A 13,438-nucleotide genomic window follows, 5' to 3' on the forward strand; every position below is an offset into this window, starting at 1 on the left:
GTGGGAGGGTGGGCCCAGGGAAGGGCCACGGCCCCCTGGCAGCGCCATCGGTCCCGTTCTCGACCTGCTCCACAGGGTCTCTGCTGGGCAGCCAAGATCAGGCCAGGCTGGCGCTGAACCTGGCAGCTGGAGTCAGGCAGCGGGGAGGGACCACAGAGCGGAGCAGCCAGAGCCTTGCGGTAAGGAGCTGTCCAGGACACGGGGCAAGCTGGCTTCTGAGAGCTCTTGAAGCAGCAACAACTGGAACTCAGCGGAGGGCTTCTCTAGAGAGCCAGCGACTCTTCCTGTAACCAGTGATGGGCCCCCAAAGTGGGCCAGGTTCAAGCCTCTGAAGCAGTCCTAGCGCCCCCCCCGGCCCCCTTCCCTGGAGGAGGAGCTTCTTCAGAAGAAGGCAGAGAAGGATCCACTTTGGGTCTGCAGGGAGGACCCCTTTGGAATCTGCAGCCCCCGTCACAGGAGGATGCTTGGCTTGGACCCTCTCAACGTGCTGCGATGGGCTCCAGAACGCCACCTGCAGCCGCCTGGGGGTGACATCCACTCCCCGCACCCAAATTCCCAGAAGTGCCCACCAGCTCAGCAAAAACGGGGCACTCTCAAACGGGCCAAGGGTCTGGAAGAAGGAGGTCTGCTCTGTATGCGGCCCACTCCTGGAGATGCCAGAACCAGGCCTGGGATGCCTGCAGAGAACCCAGCAGCGGCACGCAGAGGCCCTCCTGGCCTGTCCCGTCCCCATGGGAACAGAAGGCAAAGCACGGAGCCACGGAGCAGAAAGCTCCCGGGGGAAACAGAAAACACGAGGAGTCATCGCACGGGAGTGGTGGGTCTTCCCCCATATCCCAGGTTCTACCAAGCATTTTTCAAGTGATCTGAAATTACAGATCGGATTTTGCCTGACGGCAGCCTTAAATCAGATGAGCCTCTGCTGGGAAGACATCCCAAAACACTGGATTCCTGATGGCCCCTCGTCTGCTGGATCTGACTCTGGCTACTTTGTGCACCCTTGGAAAAGAGCTGGGCCTGTTTCTTTCCAACACTTTCAGTTATTGAATTTTTAAAAAGCAAATTAACCTCTCTCACTTAGGCCTTTCCCAGATCTTTTAAAAAATCCCACGCATTGGGGTTACAGTGCCAGCAACACGTTAAACCTGTCCTCCAGTAATGGATTGGGCATTTTTTGCCCTAATTGCCAGAAAGGAATATGGATACTACTTTACACAGACAGCGGAATTCGCTGCCAGAGAGTGTAGTGATGGCCACAGGAATAAACAGTTTTAAAAGGGGATTAGATAGATTCATGGAGGATTAAGTCTACCAGTGGCTACTAGGCATGGCGACTGAGGGGAGCCTCCACCTTCAGAGGCACCAGACCTCTGAGTCCCAGAGCCAGGAGGAGGCAGCACCAGGGGAAGGCCTCTCTGCCCTGCTGTTGGCTGTCCAGAGGAACTGGCTGGTCACTGTGTGAAACGGGAGGCTGGTCTGATCCATCAGGGCTCTTCTTAAGGAGCGGAAACTCCAAACAACCGGGAGGGTGCCATTCATAGGTCAATACGTGAACACCCAAGGCTGCCTTCGACTGAGTCAGTCCACCCAGGTCAGCACCCTCTACTCAGACTGGCAGTGGCTCTCCAGGGTCTCAGGCAGAGGTCTTCCACGTCATACACTACCTGAGCCTTTCAACTGGAGATTGTGGGCATTGAACCTGGGACTTTCTGCGTGCCAAGCAGATGCTCTACCCCAAAGCCAAAGCCTCTCCCAAATAATCACAGTGTAGCACTATAACAATTTATACCTATTCATTTACCTCATTTATACCACACATTTCCCCCCAATGAGGACTCAAGGGGGCCCACATCACCCTTCTCTCCTCTGTTTGATCAACACGACACAACAACCCTGCCAAGTAGGTTAGGATGAGCCCATCCGATGAGCCAGCAGGGCAAAGTACAGGCGGGTCTTCCGGATCCCGGTCCACTGCTGTGACCAGCTCTCCGCACTAGCTCAGTGTGCCACCGGTGGGTATGCTCTCCGCACTAGCTCAGTGTGCCACCGGTGGGTATCAGTGGTTCATAATGACTTTGGGGGCACTTTGGGGTCAGGAAGCAATCCTGGAGGTTTCTTATCACCTTCTGGGCGTGGAGCAGGGGCCACTGCGGGTCCGCAGGGGGAGGTGTTTGTGAATTTCCTGCCTTGTGCCAGGGGGTTGGACTAGATGCCCCTGGAGGTTTCTTCCAGCTCTGTGATTCTAGGATTCATTCTAGCAGCCCAGCAGCTGCACAAAGAAGCCAAAGGGCTGGCAAAGCAGCGGGACAGGGTCCCTTTGGATTCACTGCAAAGCACAGGAGCAACTCCAGGAGGGAAAAACGAAGGGAAGGGCACAGAAAACTCCCACTTGTGGCACCTGCGGCACCAACTAACATGCCTCTGCACGCGCACGGGCAAGGAAAGCAATGCAAAGAATCCTTGCTGTGCCGAAGCTGCCGAAGCTGATGCCCAGTTAAAAAAACAAGGGAGGGACCCACCACAGGCAGGGCCTGGCCTCCATGAGAGGCAGGTTCGGGACTCTTTCCGTGGGTGCGCATCCCACAGCTGGAGACAGCCCCAGAGAGCTGCCTTACACTGAATCAGGGCACCAGCCCATCTAGCTCAATCCTGGTCACGGAAGACTGGCTTCCCTTAGGGCTGCCGCCCCCCCCCCCAAGCCTTCTTGTGAGCACGGTCCTTTTCAAAACCCCAAGTCCGAAGGATGGTTTAGGTCAGGACCACATCTAGTCTAGGTGGGGAATGCATACGGATCAGACGGTGAGGAGAGGTCACCACCTAGTGGCCAAGGAAAATGAACGGCAAGCCCCCGGGTGAGGCCGGGGAAACACTACTTTGCAAGCCCTCTTGGGACAAAGAGCAATTCCGCACAAGTTATTTGTCCCAAATTCAATGCTGTTGGAAAGTAGGGGGGGGGTTTGCTTCATCAAGGTGCATTTGTGCACCTCCGGAAGTTTCCCTGACTTTTCTCTGATCTTTCTCAAATTCGCTTTGTACAGGACTCTTGGGGGTGTCCACAGCACAGGCCGGGCAGCGGCTGTGCGGGGTGGTGGTGTTTGGATTCCTGCCACGGTTGCCCTTGCCTCCGCCTCCTCCTGCAGCCATTAAAAGACTCCCCCCCCCCCCAGGGCATCATGTGACATTGGGAGCCTCCAGAACAGTCGATTTGTGGCTGGCAGAGGCAGACCAGGGAAGGAGGCATTCCAACCCTCCTTTAAGCCCTATTGAAACCAATGAGAAGCCACAAAGTAGTCAGCTCATCATGGAGAGTATGTGTCTGCAGTGCGTAAGCATCTGCACAAGGTCATTCTGCCCAGTGCCCTCCGGATCTGAAGTTGAGTCTGCTTGAACATCTGAAATACACCATGCTCCCTCCTGTGATCAGTAGGTGGCAGCATTGGCCTTAAAACCCTACTATGCTCAATTATCTCATTTATATCACTTTATTTTCTGCCATACCAGTCCCTCAGATTTGAGGCAAGCAGTGGTTTTAAAACAAAACAGACTGCCCACTAAGCCCAATAAGGAAAGGGCTCTCAGATCACAAAATGCTCAAAGCCTGGAAGAAGCTGTGGGAAGATTATAACCTACCATGCAAACTTTTTAAAAGTGGGAAAGAGGACATGTTATTTCAACCCCTCCAAAAAATGCTCCTAGGAGAGGTTTTTCCCCACTGTCTACAAGACCGACCAGATCTGAGCCTAACAGCCCCTCAGTTGGGTGCGCAGTTCCAGGGTGCTACAAGGAAGCAGAATTAAATCAGGATTTAAATCACTAGTCAGTAAGGCTTGATTTAAAACATGATTTTCTACATAAAGGTGCATAGATTTTGCAGAGGACCCATTGGACTTCTTATGTTTAATACATAACATTTATGTTGTAAAGAAGAGGCATGTGATCTCTGCAGACACAAATTCACAGTTGTGAGAACTGTAAAACCAAGCATCTGTGACAATATCTTCTAGAGAGGAAAAAAAATGCCCAATAATCTTACAGAAATCTCTGGAAGAGCATGACATTGTGAATGGATTAATGGAATTCATTTACCAAAAAAGTTAAACATTACATGAATAGACCGCCTCATGCTGCATAATTAAAAACTAACCCTTATTTCTTGATGAATAACATTTTGACTCTTATGTACCTTAAATAGAAAACTGTCCTTAGATAAGTTTTTCTTCAAAAAGCATTTTATTTAAAAAATCCAATTTAAATCCAAAAAATCCAATTTAAATTTTTAAAATCATTTTAAAAAATGTTTAAGAAATCATTTTTTTAAAATCTACCCCCGTGGAGAAGGCAGTTCCTGAAAAAGAGGGGAAAGGCTGGGGGGGGGGGACAACTGGCAGGCAGGCAGAGGCGCTGTTCCTTTCAAGACCCCCCCCCTCCCCTCAGGACCGGAGCAAGTCCAAAGGATATCTGGAGTTGCAGCCATCATTCTGGAAAGTCCCGCCTCTCTGCCAGGGCTCTGCACCAATCCTTGTGATTTAGGCCTCATGCAAATCCAAGTGACTGTCAGCCAATCAGAGCCCAGGGAACATACCGGGAGGGGCTGAGCCTGCCTCGGCTTAAGCAGGGGGCAGAACCACCCTTTCTGGCTTTGGGAGGGGGGGGCGTTGTGGGGTGTCCGGCCTTCAGTGGGGCTTTGGAAGTCGGCTGAGGGAAGGAAGTAGATTTTAGTGGCACCAATAAGCATCCTGCTAAGAGCTCATCATTCCCAACTGGGGTGTGGAGGCTGCATGGTCAAGCGCTCTCTGAGGGAGCCCAGCCAGAGCAAGGGGGATGAAATCCCCCCCCGGGGGGGTGTTCTTCACTTGATTTGAAAACCAGCTCCGCTTTATTCACCTGAGATATCCATGCACCATCTTTGCCATTAACTACTTTATTTCCTGTTAAATAAACCTTTGTTCACCTCCATCTGTGCTTTGTCTGTCAAGTCAAAAAGCTAAGCGGCGGGGGTCTCCGTTCACTTCACACAGAAGTTCAGCCGTAGTCTAGCCATTCTACAAAGAAGAGACCTCGAGGAGCACATGTGACCTGTTAAATACTGGGTTCCATGGATGGAACTCTCCTTTATTAGTGATTCAGCAAGAACAAAAAAGCCAAAAGCCAGGGCAACTGCCCTGTTTAAATAGCATGCAACCCCACCCACTTCCCCAAACAGCTACCAACTATAGGCCATTGTCAGAACCATTAATTCCTCATTGGCCGCCTTCAGAGTCCTGGTGGGCTATTGTTCTAGAGCTCCAAGCTCAGCCAGTCTCTGGTAGAAACAGTCCTGGAATGCTCCAGTCCCGATACAGAACATGATCCATCTTTAATTTGAAGCTTGTGTCCCCCTTCGTATCAGATTGTGGGCAGTCGAGATTTAAGGAGCCTGCAGGAGAGACTAGAGTGGGGTGGGGGGTGGGGGAGTCTTCAGTCCAGAAGCCAGATGCCTCAGAGCTTCCCCTCCTCCTCACCCCATGGTCACCACAGGAGAGAGCGCCACTCTCCCGCCCCCAGAAAGGCATCCTGTTCCCGGCTGTCCTCAGGGCCCAGTTCTGCAGGCCTTGCAGGGAATTCCGTGCTTGGAGCTGAAGTCCCTACTCTGCAGGGGCCCAATTTGGACCAGGGCCACAGTGTGCAGGAAGAGGGGCTCCCTGCTATTTTCCATCAGCCCACCCCAGGGGGCTGCTATTTGCCCCATTTGTCCCAGGAGGGCAACAAAGAAAAGTGGTCCTGGTGGTATCAGGTTACACCTTGGAAGACCCGTGGCAAACTTTTCAGGTCTTTGCTCCTCTCCTCTGCCCAGGACTGTGAACAGCTGCTGCTAATCAGAGTCGACTATGCTAAGCTAGGTGGACCGACGGGCCAACTCGGAATAAGGAAAGTTCAAGTGTTGTTAATGGAGAAATGCAGCCCAGAGAAGTATTGCAAACACCTTTGTTTATTGCAGGTTATATCCTGACCAGCACACCTTTCCATTCCTGCCGAACACCTTCATCCTGGACACTCCGACTCGGGTAGGTCTCCCTGAGTTGCTGGCTATGAGGGACCCCTGCTACTTCCTCTCTGTGAGGCGGATTTTCACACCAAAACACTGTTCTCCACTCTGACTGAGCAGCCTCTTAGTAGCGTATTTTAATTATAGATTTATAATTTTCTGCGTGTCCCACCCTGTGATGGAGAAGTTATTTGGCTTTTGCCCAGGCCAGGGATTTACTGTAGCTCAGCAGGAGCTCTCTTATAAATCCCTTTTGGAAACAGCGCTTGACACGAAGTACAGTTCAAACAGAAAGGTTCATATTATTGAACGGGCACAGTTGAGTTAGGAATCGGGCAGGGGACAAGAAGCTGAGGTAAATTTGGTTGTTTATACAAATTATAATATTTTGAACAGAAAACATAGAATAGTTGAAGCTTCTATTCTTAGAGACTCAATTCTTGACTGTGAGAGGTTTGTTTGTCTGGGAGATTTCTTTCAGCAACAATGGGCCTTAATAAAGTTTCGCTTCCTGGCAGTTAGTACTTTCTTCCTGCATTTGAATACTTCCCTTGAGGGATTATAAGACCGTTTCCCTTTTCACACAAGCCAGGGGTCCCTTCCACATTGAACCCTCTGAATAACTGGGTAGGAATTATCCTCCGCTTTCCAGGAGCGATAACCCTTTTTCTGTCTGGTTAGACTGGCAGTTTCCAGCCTCCTGACCGGTCTCGTCTGTCAAACCTACACCCCACGTCTGGAGCCGGCGAAGAAGCGGAACCCATCTAGGGCTGGTGCACTTGAGACTTTTGCGTTCTGAACTGCGGACTTTTCCTCAGGGGCCCTGGAACACAGGAAGGGCGAGGAGTTGTGTGTCCCTCCCCTTCCCCAGGGACTTGTCTGTTTCCCTCAGAGACCGAGACACACACAGAGTCCTCCAAGCCAAAGTCCAAGGGAGGACTGACCCCCTCTGGCCAGACTGACCAGACTCCCGAAAACTCTCCTCAGCTGGCCCTGACCAATCAGAGAGATGGGGGGGTGCACGCACCCAGGCAGCAGCCTGTCAGTCAAACTGCGCTCTACAGTGAGGCATTCACCCCTAATCTCCCGGCTCTCTGCATTTGATGCACTAAACATCCTGGTTTGGGAGGTCAGTTCCTCACACTGGCAAAAGAAAGCAAAAGCCAGCCTGTGTCAGGAAGCTGCGCCAGACCCTCTTGAAGCTGTCCATGCTTGTAGCCGCCGCCACTTCCTGCCGCGGTGAATTCCACATGCTCACTACGCTTTGGGAAGAAGCACTTCCTTTTATCTGTTCTAAAACGTCATGGAGGGCCCACGAGTTCTTGTATCATGAGAAAGGGAAAAGAGAGCTTCCTTCTCTATTTGCTGTGAGCAGGCAGCCATGCAAAGAGCAAGGGGGCCACCCGTCCTCTCTCTCTGCTTTCATGTGGGGGGGGGCAGAGGTCAGTCGGAGGTGGGGCCTGAGGCTTCCTTTCTGGCAAAGGCAGGGCTCTGTGGCATGACACTACTTACTGTCCCGTGCCTGCAGTTCAACAGGTTCCATCTTGCCACCCGGGGCTAAAATCTGGCAAGGCTGAAGGTCACTGTGGGCCAAACTGCTCAGATTGGTACATCAGGCGTGAGGGAACTTCTTTCCCAAGGGCCCAATTATTGCATAGGGGAGAGAGGCTGCAGCCACCCCCACCCCCACCCCCACACACCATTTTCCCAGCCAAACCAACCTCAAGGGGGTTATCTGCCCCACCTCAGGGTTGCCCGAGTAGCCCCTTTCTCCATGCCCAGGCCCTGGACAGCACTTCCAGGAACTGTTTCTGTGTGTAAACAGGTTAGATCCAATTCCAAGCTGAAACAAGCACAAAAGGGTAACATTTGCAGGGAGTACAAGAGTTTGGTTTCTGAAATCACAGCTGTATTTTTATTTCCTAAACAAAAAGCTCCCTTCACCAGAGAGCTGAAGAGGCCTCCTTTTCCTCTCCTCTGGGAACCCTGCTGGGTTGAAAGTTCTGCTTGATGAAGCGTCCCCTTTATGCTGGGGAGGGGGGGGGGGTATCTTAGCTTGGTAAAGTAATTTGCAAAAACAAACAAACAGGCCATTGTAGAGCAGGAAACGCACCACAAATTAAACCCTTTGAAGAGAGCAGTTGCAGCGGCTGCAAGTTGGGGGGAGGGAGGTCTTCCCAATCTGCAGATTATATTCTTTTTTAAATGTTTCTGACAGATCCTGAGGGTTTCACGCCTCCTCTTACCCCTCACCATCCGCTGGAATAGAATCTACCTCACTTCTTATTGAAATAGGATGCATCTGACTGAATTAGAACACAGGTCTGTCTAGTTCTGCATCCCGTGACCAGCCAGATGCTTCTGGGAAGCTCAGAGGAAGACCCGGGCATCAGCCTCTCTCCCTTGCTGCTTCTACCCCACCAATCGGGATTCAGAGGTTGTACAGGGATTAGCCCACCCAGGCCAGTCCAGGGATGGGAGGGAATCCTGTACTTTCCAGTACATTAAACAAGCCATGAGGCAGTCTGTACCATCTCTGGTCTTCACAACAATTTGCCACCAGAACCTCTTTTCACTAGTCCCTGCCTTTCCTAAGGGAGAGATTCCAACCCTTAGTTAGCATCTGGGATTTAAGACAGTAGCAACTCTATCCAGAGATGCACACTCTTACCAAGGTAGCATATGTGGTCAGGGTTAGGTACAAGATTTGGACTTGGAATTCAGTTACAACATCAAAGACAAATTAGCAATAAGAAGGATCTTTATTCAGTACAGAGCTTAGCATAGACGACCAGAGATTACAAAAATAACAAAGGCTAGGGCAATTTGCCTTAACTACACATTGAAGATACATAGTTACCACATCAGGATCATCCACAGTCCAGAATAGTCCATTTTTGCACACCATGTGCTCCAAGTCACAAAGCAACTCTTTGTCTCTCAAGAGGCAGCATTTCAGGTGCAATAAAACAGACAATGACAGGAGAGAGAGCAAGACTCGAGAACAGGAAGAAGAATTCACTCCCATAGGGATCAAACAATTATACCCCAATTCCAGTCACAAATTAGATGTGACCACCAGCCAATTGCGAGTGGGCATGGGTGTGCCCAATTGTTGGTTGCTATAGATGCATGTGGGGATAGGCTATAAGTTTGGGACCCCGCCTGCAGTCATCTGACCCAAACTCCAGCTACTTCATTGTGTACATGACTGGTCGCAAGTGGGCCAGAAAGTGTAGCCATGAGGTCTGGCGTTTGGCATGAAAGTGTGAAAGAATGTGGGTTTATGGCATGGCTATTGAGGCCATGTGGCCTCACCATTTGGCTTGCAACAGGAAACAACACAGCATGTTATCAAAAGACATCACAGGAGAAGGCATGTGAATATAGAAGCAATATTTCTATACAGAGGTATACTGCCTCTGAAGCTGGAAGTTCCGTTAAGCTATCCAGCTAATAGGCTGTAACAGTCCCAACTTTCTCCGTGAATCTGGTTTAACCCCTTTTGAACAGACAAGTGAGGTAGTGGTTACTGTCAGACTAGGCTCTGGGAGTAAGGTAAAAGGTAAAGGTTTCCCTTGCTTGAAAGCCAGTCGAATTGATATAGGTTCAATCCCTGGCATCTCCAGGTAAAAATATCAGTGATATGAAAGACCTCTACCTAAAGAGTCTGAAGAGTCGCTGCCAGTCTAAGTTGTCAGGTTCCTGGTTAAATCAGTTCTCAACACCAGCCAGTTTGGAGAAAGCTAACTTTATTGAGACAGTTGATAGAGACCATCCTGGACACATCTATTGTTAGAACTGAAGTTAAACTCGCAAAGATTACAGATATAGGGGATTCAAGTAAAGGCAATAAAAATCAGGACCCAATCACCCCCGTTTGCCTCCCAGAACTAACCGTCATCTCCCCCCCTCCTCCATAGGTACGTAGCCTTTACATGGCCAGGAAACAGGATCACAGACATTTGAGAAGCCAGGACATTTGGCATCGCGAAGGTGGCAAGCCCCAGGCACTTCAGAGACAGGGAGAGAGAGGAGCCTCCTCTCTCAATGACAGGCAAGCTGTAAACGAGGTGCTCCCTTCAGAATTTCCACTGTCCGGTGATTCTCAGAGTCCTTAGGAGTTAAATCTCAGGGGCTGGGGAGGTAGGCCCTTGGGCTTATTCACGAGGCAGAAGTCTTCCTGCTCTGTCTTTAATCAAAAGAATGGACACTGACTTGGCTTTTCACACTGGTGGAAGACGGGCAACGTCAGAAGGATAGGGTGCAAAGCACAAGATAAATAGTTTGGTATTACAGACCTCGTCTGTTTACCCTGCCTTTCTGCCCCATGAGGGCAGCTATCAGATAAAGCAAGCATTATTAAAGCACGTCTAAAAAGCAACAATTAAAACCAAAACTAAATTACATCTATAAATGTACATAAAAACAGTAATCATAGCAGGAAGGAACCCCCCCCCCCCCCAGATTCCTTTCTAAAGAGATCTGCAGCCAGGATTTAAGCCGCACTCCCCCTTTTAGCAGGCCTGTCTCTTACACGCTTCACTGAGCGCACACTCCTGGGTGTCACCAATGGGTGGTCAGAGGAAGGCGCAGGCACTTGTGAATTCACGCAGCTTTGCTGGCTCCGGGGCCATTTCAGCCCAGAACCCTCCTGCTGCACTCCCACACATGCATCCACTTAGCCTGGGCAGAGTCCCATGTGCACATAAAAAGGTACAGGTTTCCCAGTTGAATCCAACTCTAGGGGGTAATGCTCATCTCTGTTTCCAAGCTGAAGAGCCAGCTCTGTCTGAAGATGCTTCCATGGTCATGTGGCCGGCATGACTAGACGCCAAGGCACAGAGAACGCTGTTACCTTCCTACTGAAGCAGTACCTATTTATCTACTTGCAATTTCTTGCTTTCAAACTGCTAGGTTGGCAGGAGCTGGGGCCAGAGACGGGAGCATACTCGAACTGCCAAGCTACCAACCTTCCAGCGTATAGTCAGCAGTAAATCCAGTGGGGCTGATTCCCAAATCCCTGCATACTTACTGGGAAGCAGGGCTATTTTGGGGCAGGAACGCACAGGAACGGAGTTCCGGCGGGCTCCTGAGTTGGCCACGCCCAGCAGGAACTAATCAGCATAACGGGCCACACCCAACAGCAGAAACTCATTAGGATTGGCTACATTAGGAGTGTGTGGCCTAACATGCAAAGAAGTTCCTGCTACCAAAAAAGCCCTGGGTTTTGACAACAGACAGAATAAGAAGCAAAAGGTGGGTGTGGCTGGATGACCACACTTCTGGTAACATGGGGGTGTGGCCTAATGTGCTAATGAGCTGTGCTGTCAGGGGTGTGGCCCAATATGCTAATGAGTTCCTGCTGTTGGGTGTGGCCTATTATGCTAATGAGTTCCTGCTGGGCCTTTTCTACAAAAAAAGCGGTGTGCAACAGCAGCAAAGGGACCACGGTAGCTTCAGTGGCCTTAAGTCTCTCCCTGCCTGACTGTGAAGAGGGGAAGAGAAAACTAGGACCCCAGCCCTGAGCTCCCGGCCGCTCAACACAGGCCCCACTGGGCCGGGACTGACTGGGTCCTCCCAGCTAGGCTGCAGCCGCTGTCGGTGCGCTGACCTGGGGGGAAGGGCCCTGCTGCTGACCACACGCAGCGGACAGGGCTCAGGAGGCCCAGGTGCCCCACTCCGCCACGGAGGCTCCCTCAGCCTGACCTCCCTCACAGGGGGATGGTTGCTGGGAGGGCCGAGTGGAGGAGAGGAGGAGAGTCCAGTCAGCCGGGTCCCCACCCCGTTGCGGGGGAGAGAAGAGCCCTGCTGGAATCCAAGCCAACCTCTTGGGGCTGCGCTGCAGGCACTTCGCGGGGTTTAATCCTTGTGCGGCGGCCATGCGACGCGCACGTCCCAGGGAAGGGAACGAGGCCCGCTGAGCACAGCTTGCTTGGCCCCGAAGCGGCTCAGGGCGGCCGGGCGGCTCTTCCACCGGGAAAGACCTTCCGCGCAGGCAGCGAGGCGGGTGGGGAGAGGGCTCCTCCTCCGCCGCGCCAGCCCCAGGCCCCGCCGCCCCGCCCCCCAGCAGCCTCGTGCTCCGCCACGGCCGCGCCCCCAGAGATCGCCCCGCCTCAGCCGGGAATCGTAGCGAGCCGCCGCCCGTCTGTGCCTGCCCGGGGATTGCCACGGGAGCGCGGAACCTCCGGCGTGGCTGCTGCTGCCGCCACTCCGGGGCAGAAATCCGGCCACAAAGGCCCCGGAGAGGAGGGAAAGGTCCCCCTTGCTCGAAAGCCAGTCGAATCCAACGCCAGGGGGCGGTGCTCATCTCTGTTCCCAAGCGAAGAGCCAGCGCTGCCCGAAGACTTTCCCCAAAGACCAAGGCTCAGAGAACGCCGTTCCCTTCCCACCAGAGTGGTCCCTGTTGATCTGCTTGCAATGTCTTGCTTCCGAACTGCTAGGCTGGCAGGAGCCGGGGCCAGAGACGGGAGCTCACCCCGTCACGCGGCACACTCAGGTCTCGAACTGTCGACCTGCCGGTCTGCAGCTCGACTGGCTTTCCAACAAGGGAACCCTTTACACTTTCGCCTGACTTTTAACATGGCAATCAGTTCGTGAAGCAACAGCGATCGTTCGGCTGGCCACTTTGCGCTCGGAGGGGCACACAACCAGATTTACTTCCGAGTAAACATAGGCTCAGGGAGCCCGTCTGCAGGTCACCCTTCCGGCCCGGGATCAACCCCGTCAAAGCCGCTGGAGACTGGCCTCGGCACCGCTGCCAACGTGCACAAGCGGACGCGGGAGACTTGCTCCCAAGGAAGATCCGCAGCAGCGGCTTGGGCGGATCGGGTTTCTGCGGCGCGGCCTCTTCGCCCAGGGAGGAACGCGAAAGGGGCAGTCCGAGCGAGCGAGCCAGCCAGCAGACGCCTGGACGTGCTCCGCGCGGCGCCGGCTCCGCTACTGACTCTGGCGCATGCGTAGAGACCGGAGGGGTGGGTGTGTGTTTTAAAAGAAGAGGCTCTGAGACGCCGCTTTGCTGGGATTCGGGAAGGCAGCCGCCGGGGCCCATCCGAGGATGCGGGGGAGCCCCGCGCGCGGGCATCCTCGGGAGGGCCGGGCGGCTGCCAGGGCCGGCTCACTCACTAGGCGATCGCATCGCCTAGAGGGCCGGCCCTTAGGGGCACCAAACTGCACCCGGCCCCGTACTCTGGGAGTTTCTTGATTATTTGTGCTTTTCATTCTTCCTAAAATGCATTTATTTTTTTTAATTGGTGGGTGCGCCGGTGGTGGTGGTAGGGCGCCAGAAGGGATCCCCACCTAGGGTGCAAAATAAACTGGGGCCGGCCCTGGCTGCGAGGAAGGGGCGGGGGCGGGGGGAATGCCTCTGCGGCTTGGAAAGAGAGGCACGTCGGACAGGGGGTTACAGGAGGG

The 13,438-nt window shown here is 52.8% G+C and overlaps 1 protein-coding gene across 1 annotated transcript in view; it reads left to right on the forward strand.

Moving 5' to 3' along the window:
• Positions 1–460: 460 nt before the first annotated feature.
• MNT (MAX network transcriptional repressor) overlaps positions 461–13,438 on the forward strand; it is a 96,096-nt gene continuing 83,118 nt past the window's right edge. Inside the window, exon 1 of the mRNA XM_015421911.1 lies at positions 461–623. Within this exon, the coding sequence (XP_015277397.1) occupies positions 461–623 (163 nt within the window). The remainder of the gene's footprint in view (positions 624–13,438) is intronic.

This window comes from Gekko japonicus, unplaced genomic scaffold (assembly GCF_001447785.1).
Source record: "Gekko japonicus isolate JY-2015 unplaced genomic scaffold, Gekko_japonicus_V1.1 scaffold43, whole genome shotgun sequence".
NCBI lineage: Eukaryota > Metazoa > Chordata > Lepidosauria > Squamata > Gekkonidae > Gekko > Gekko japonicus.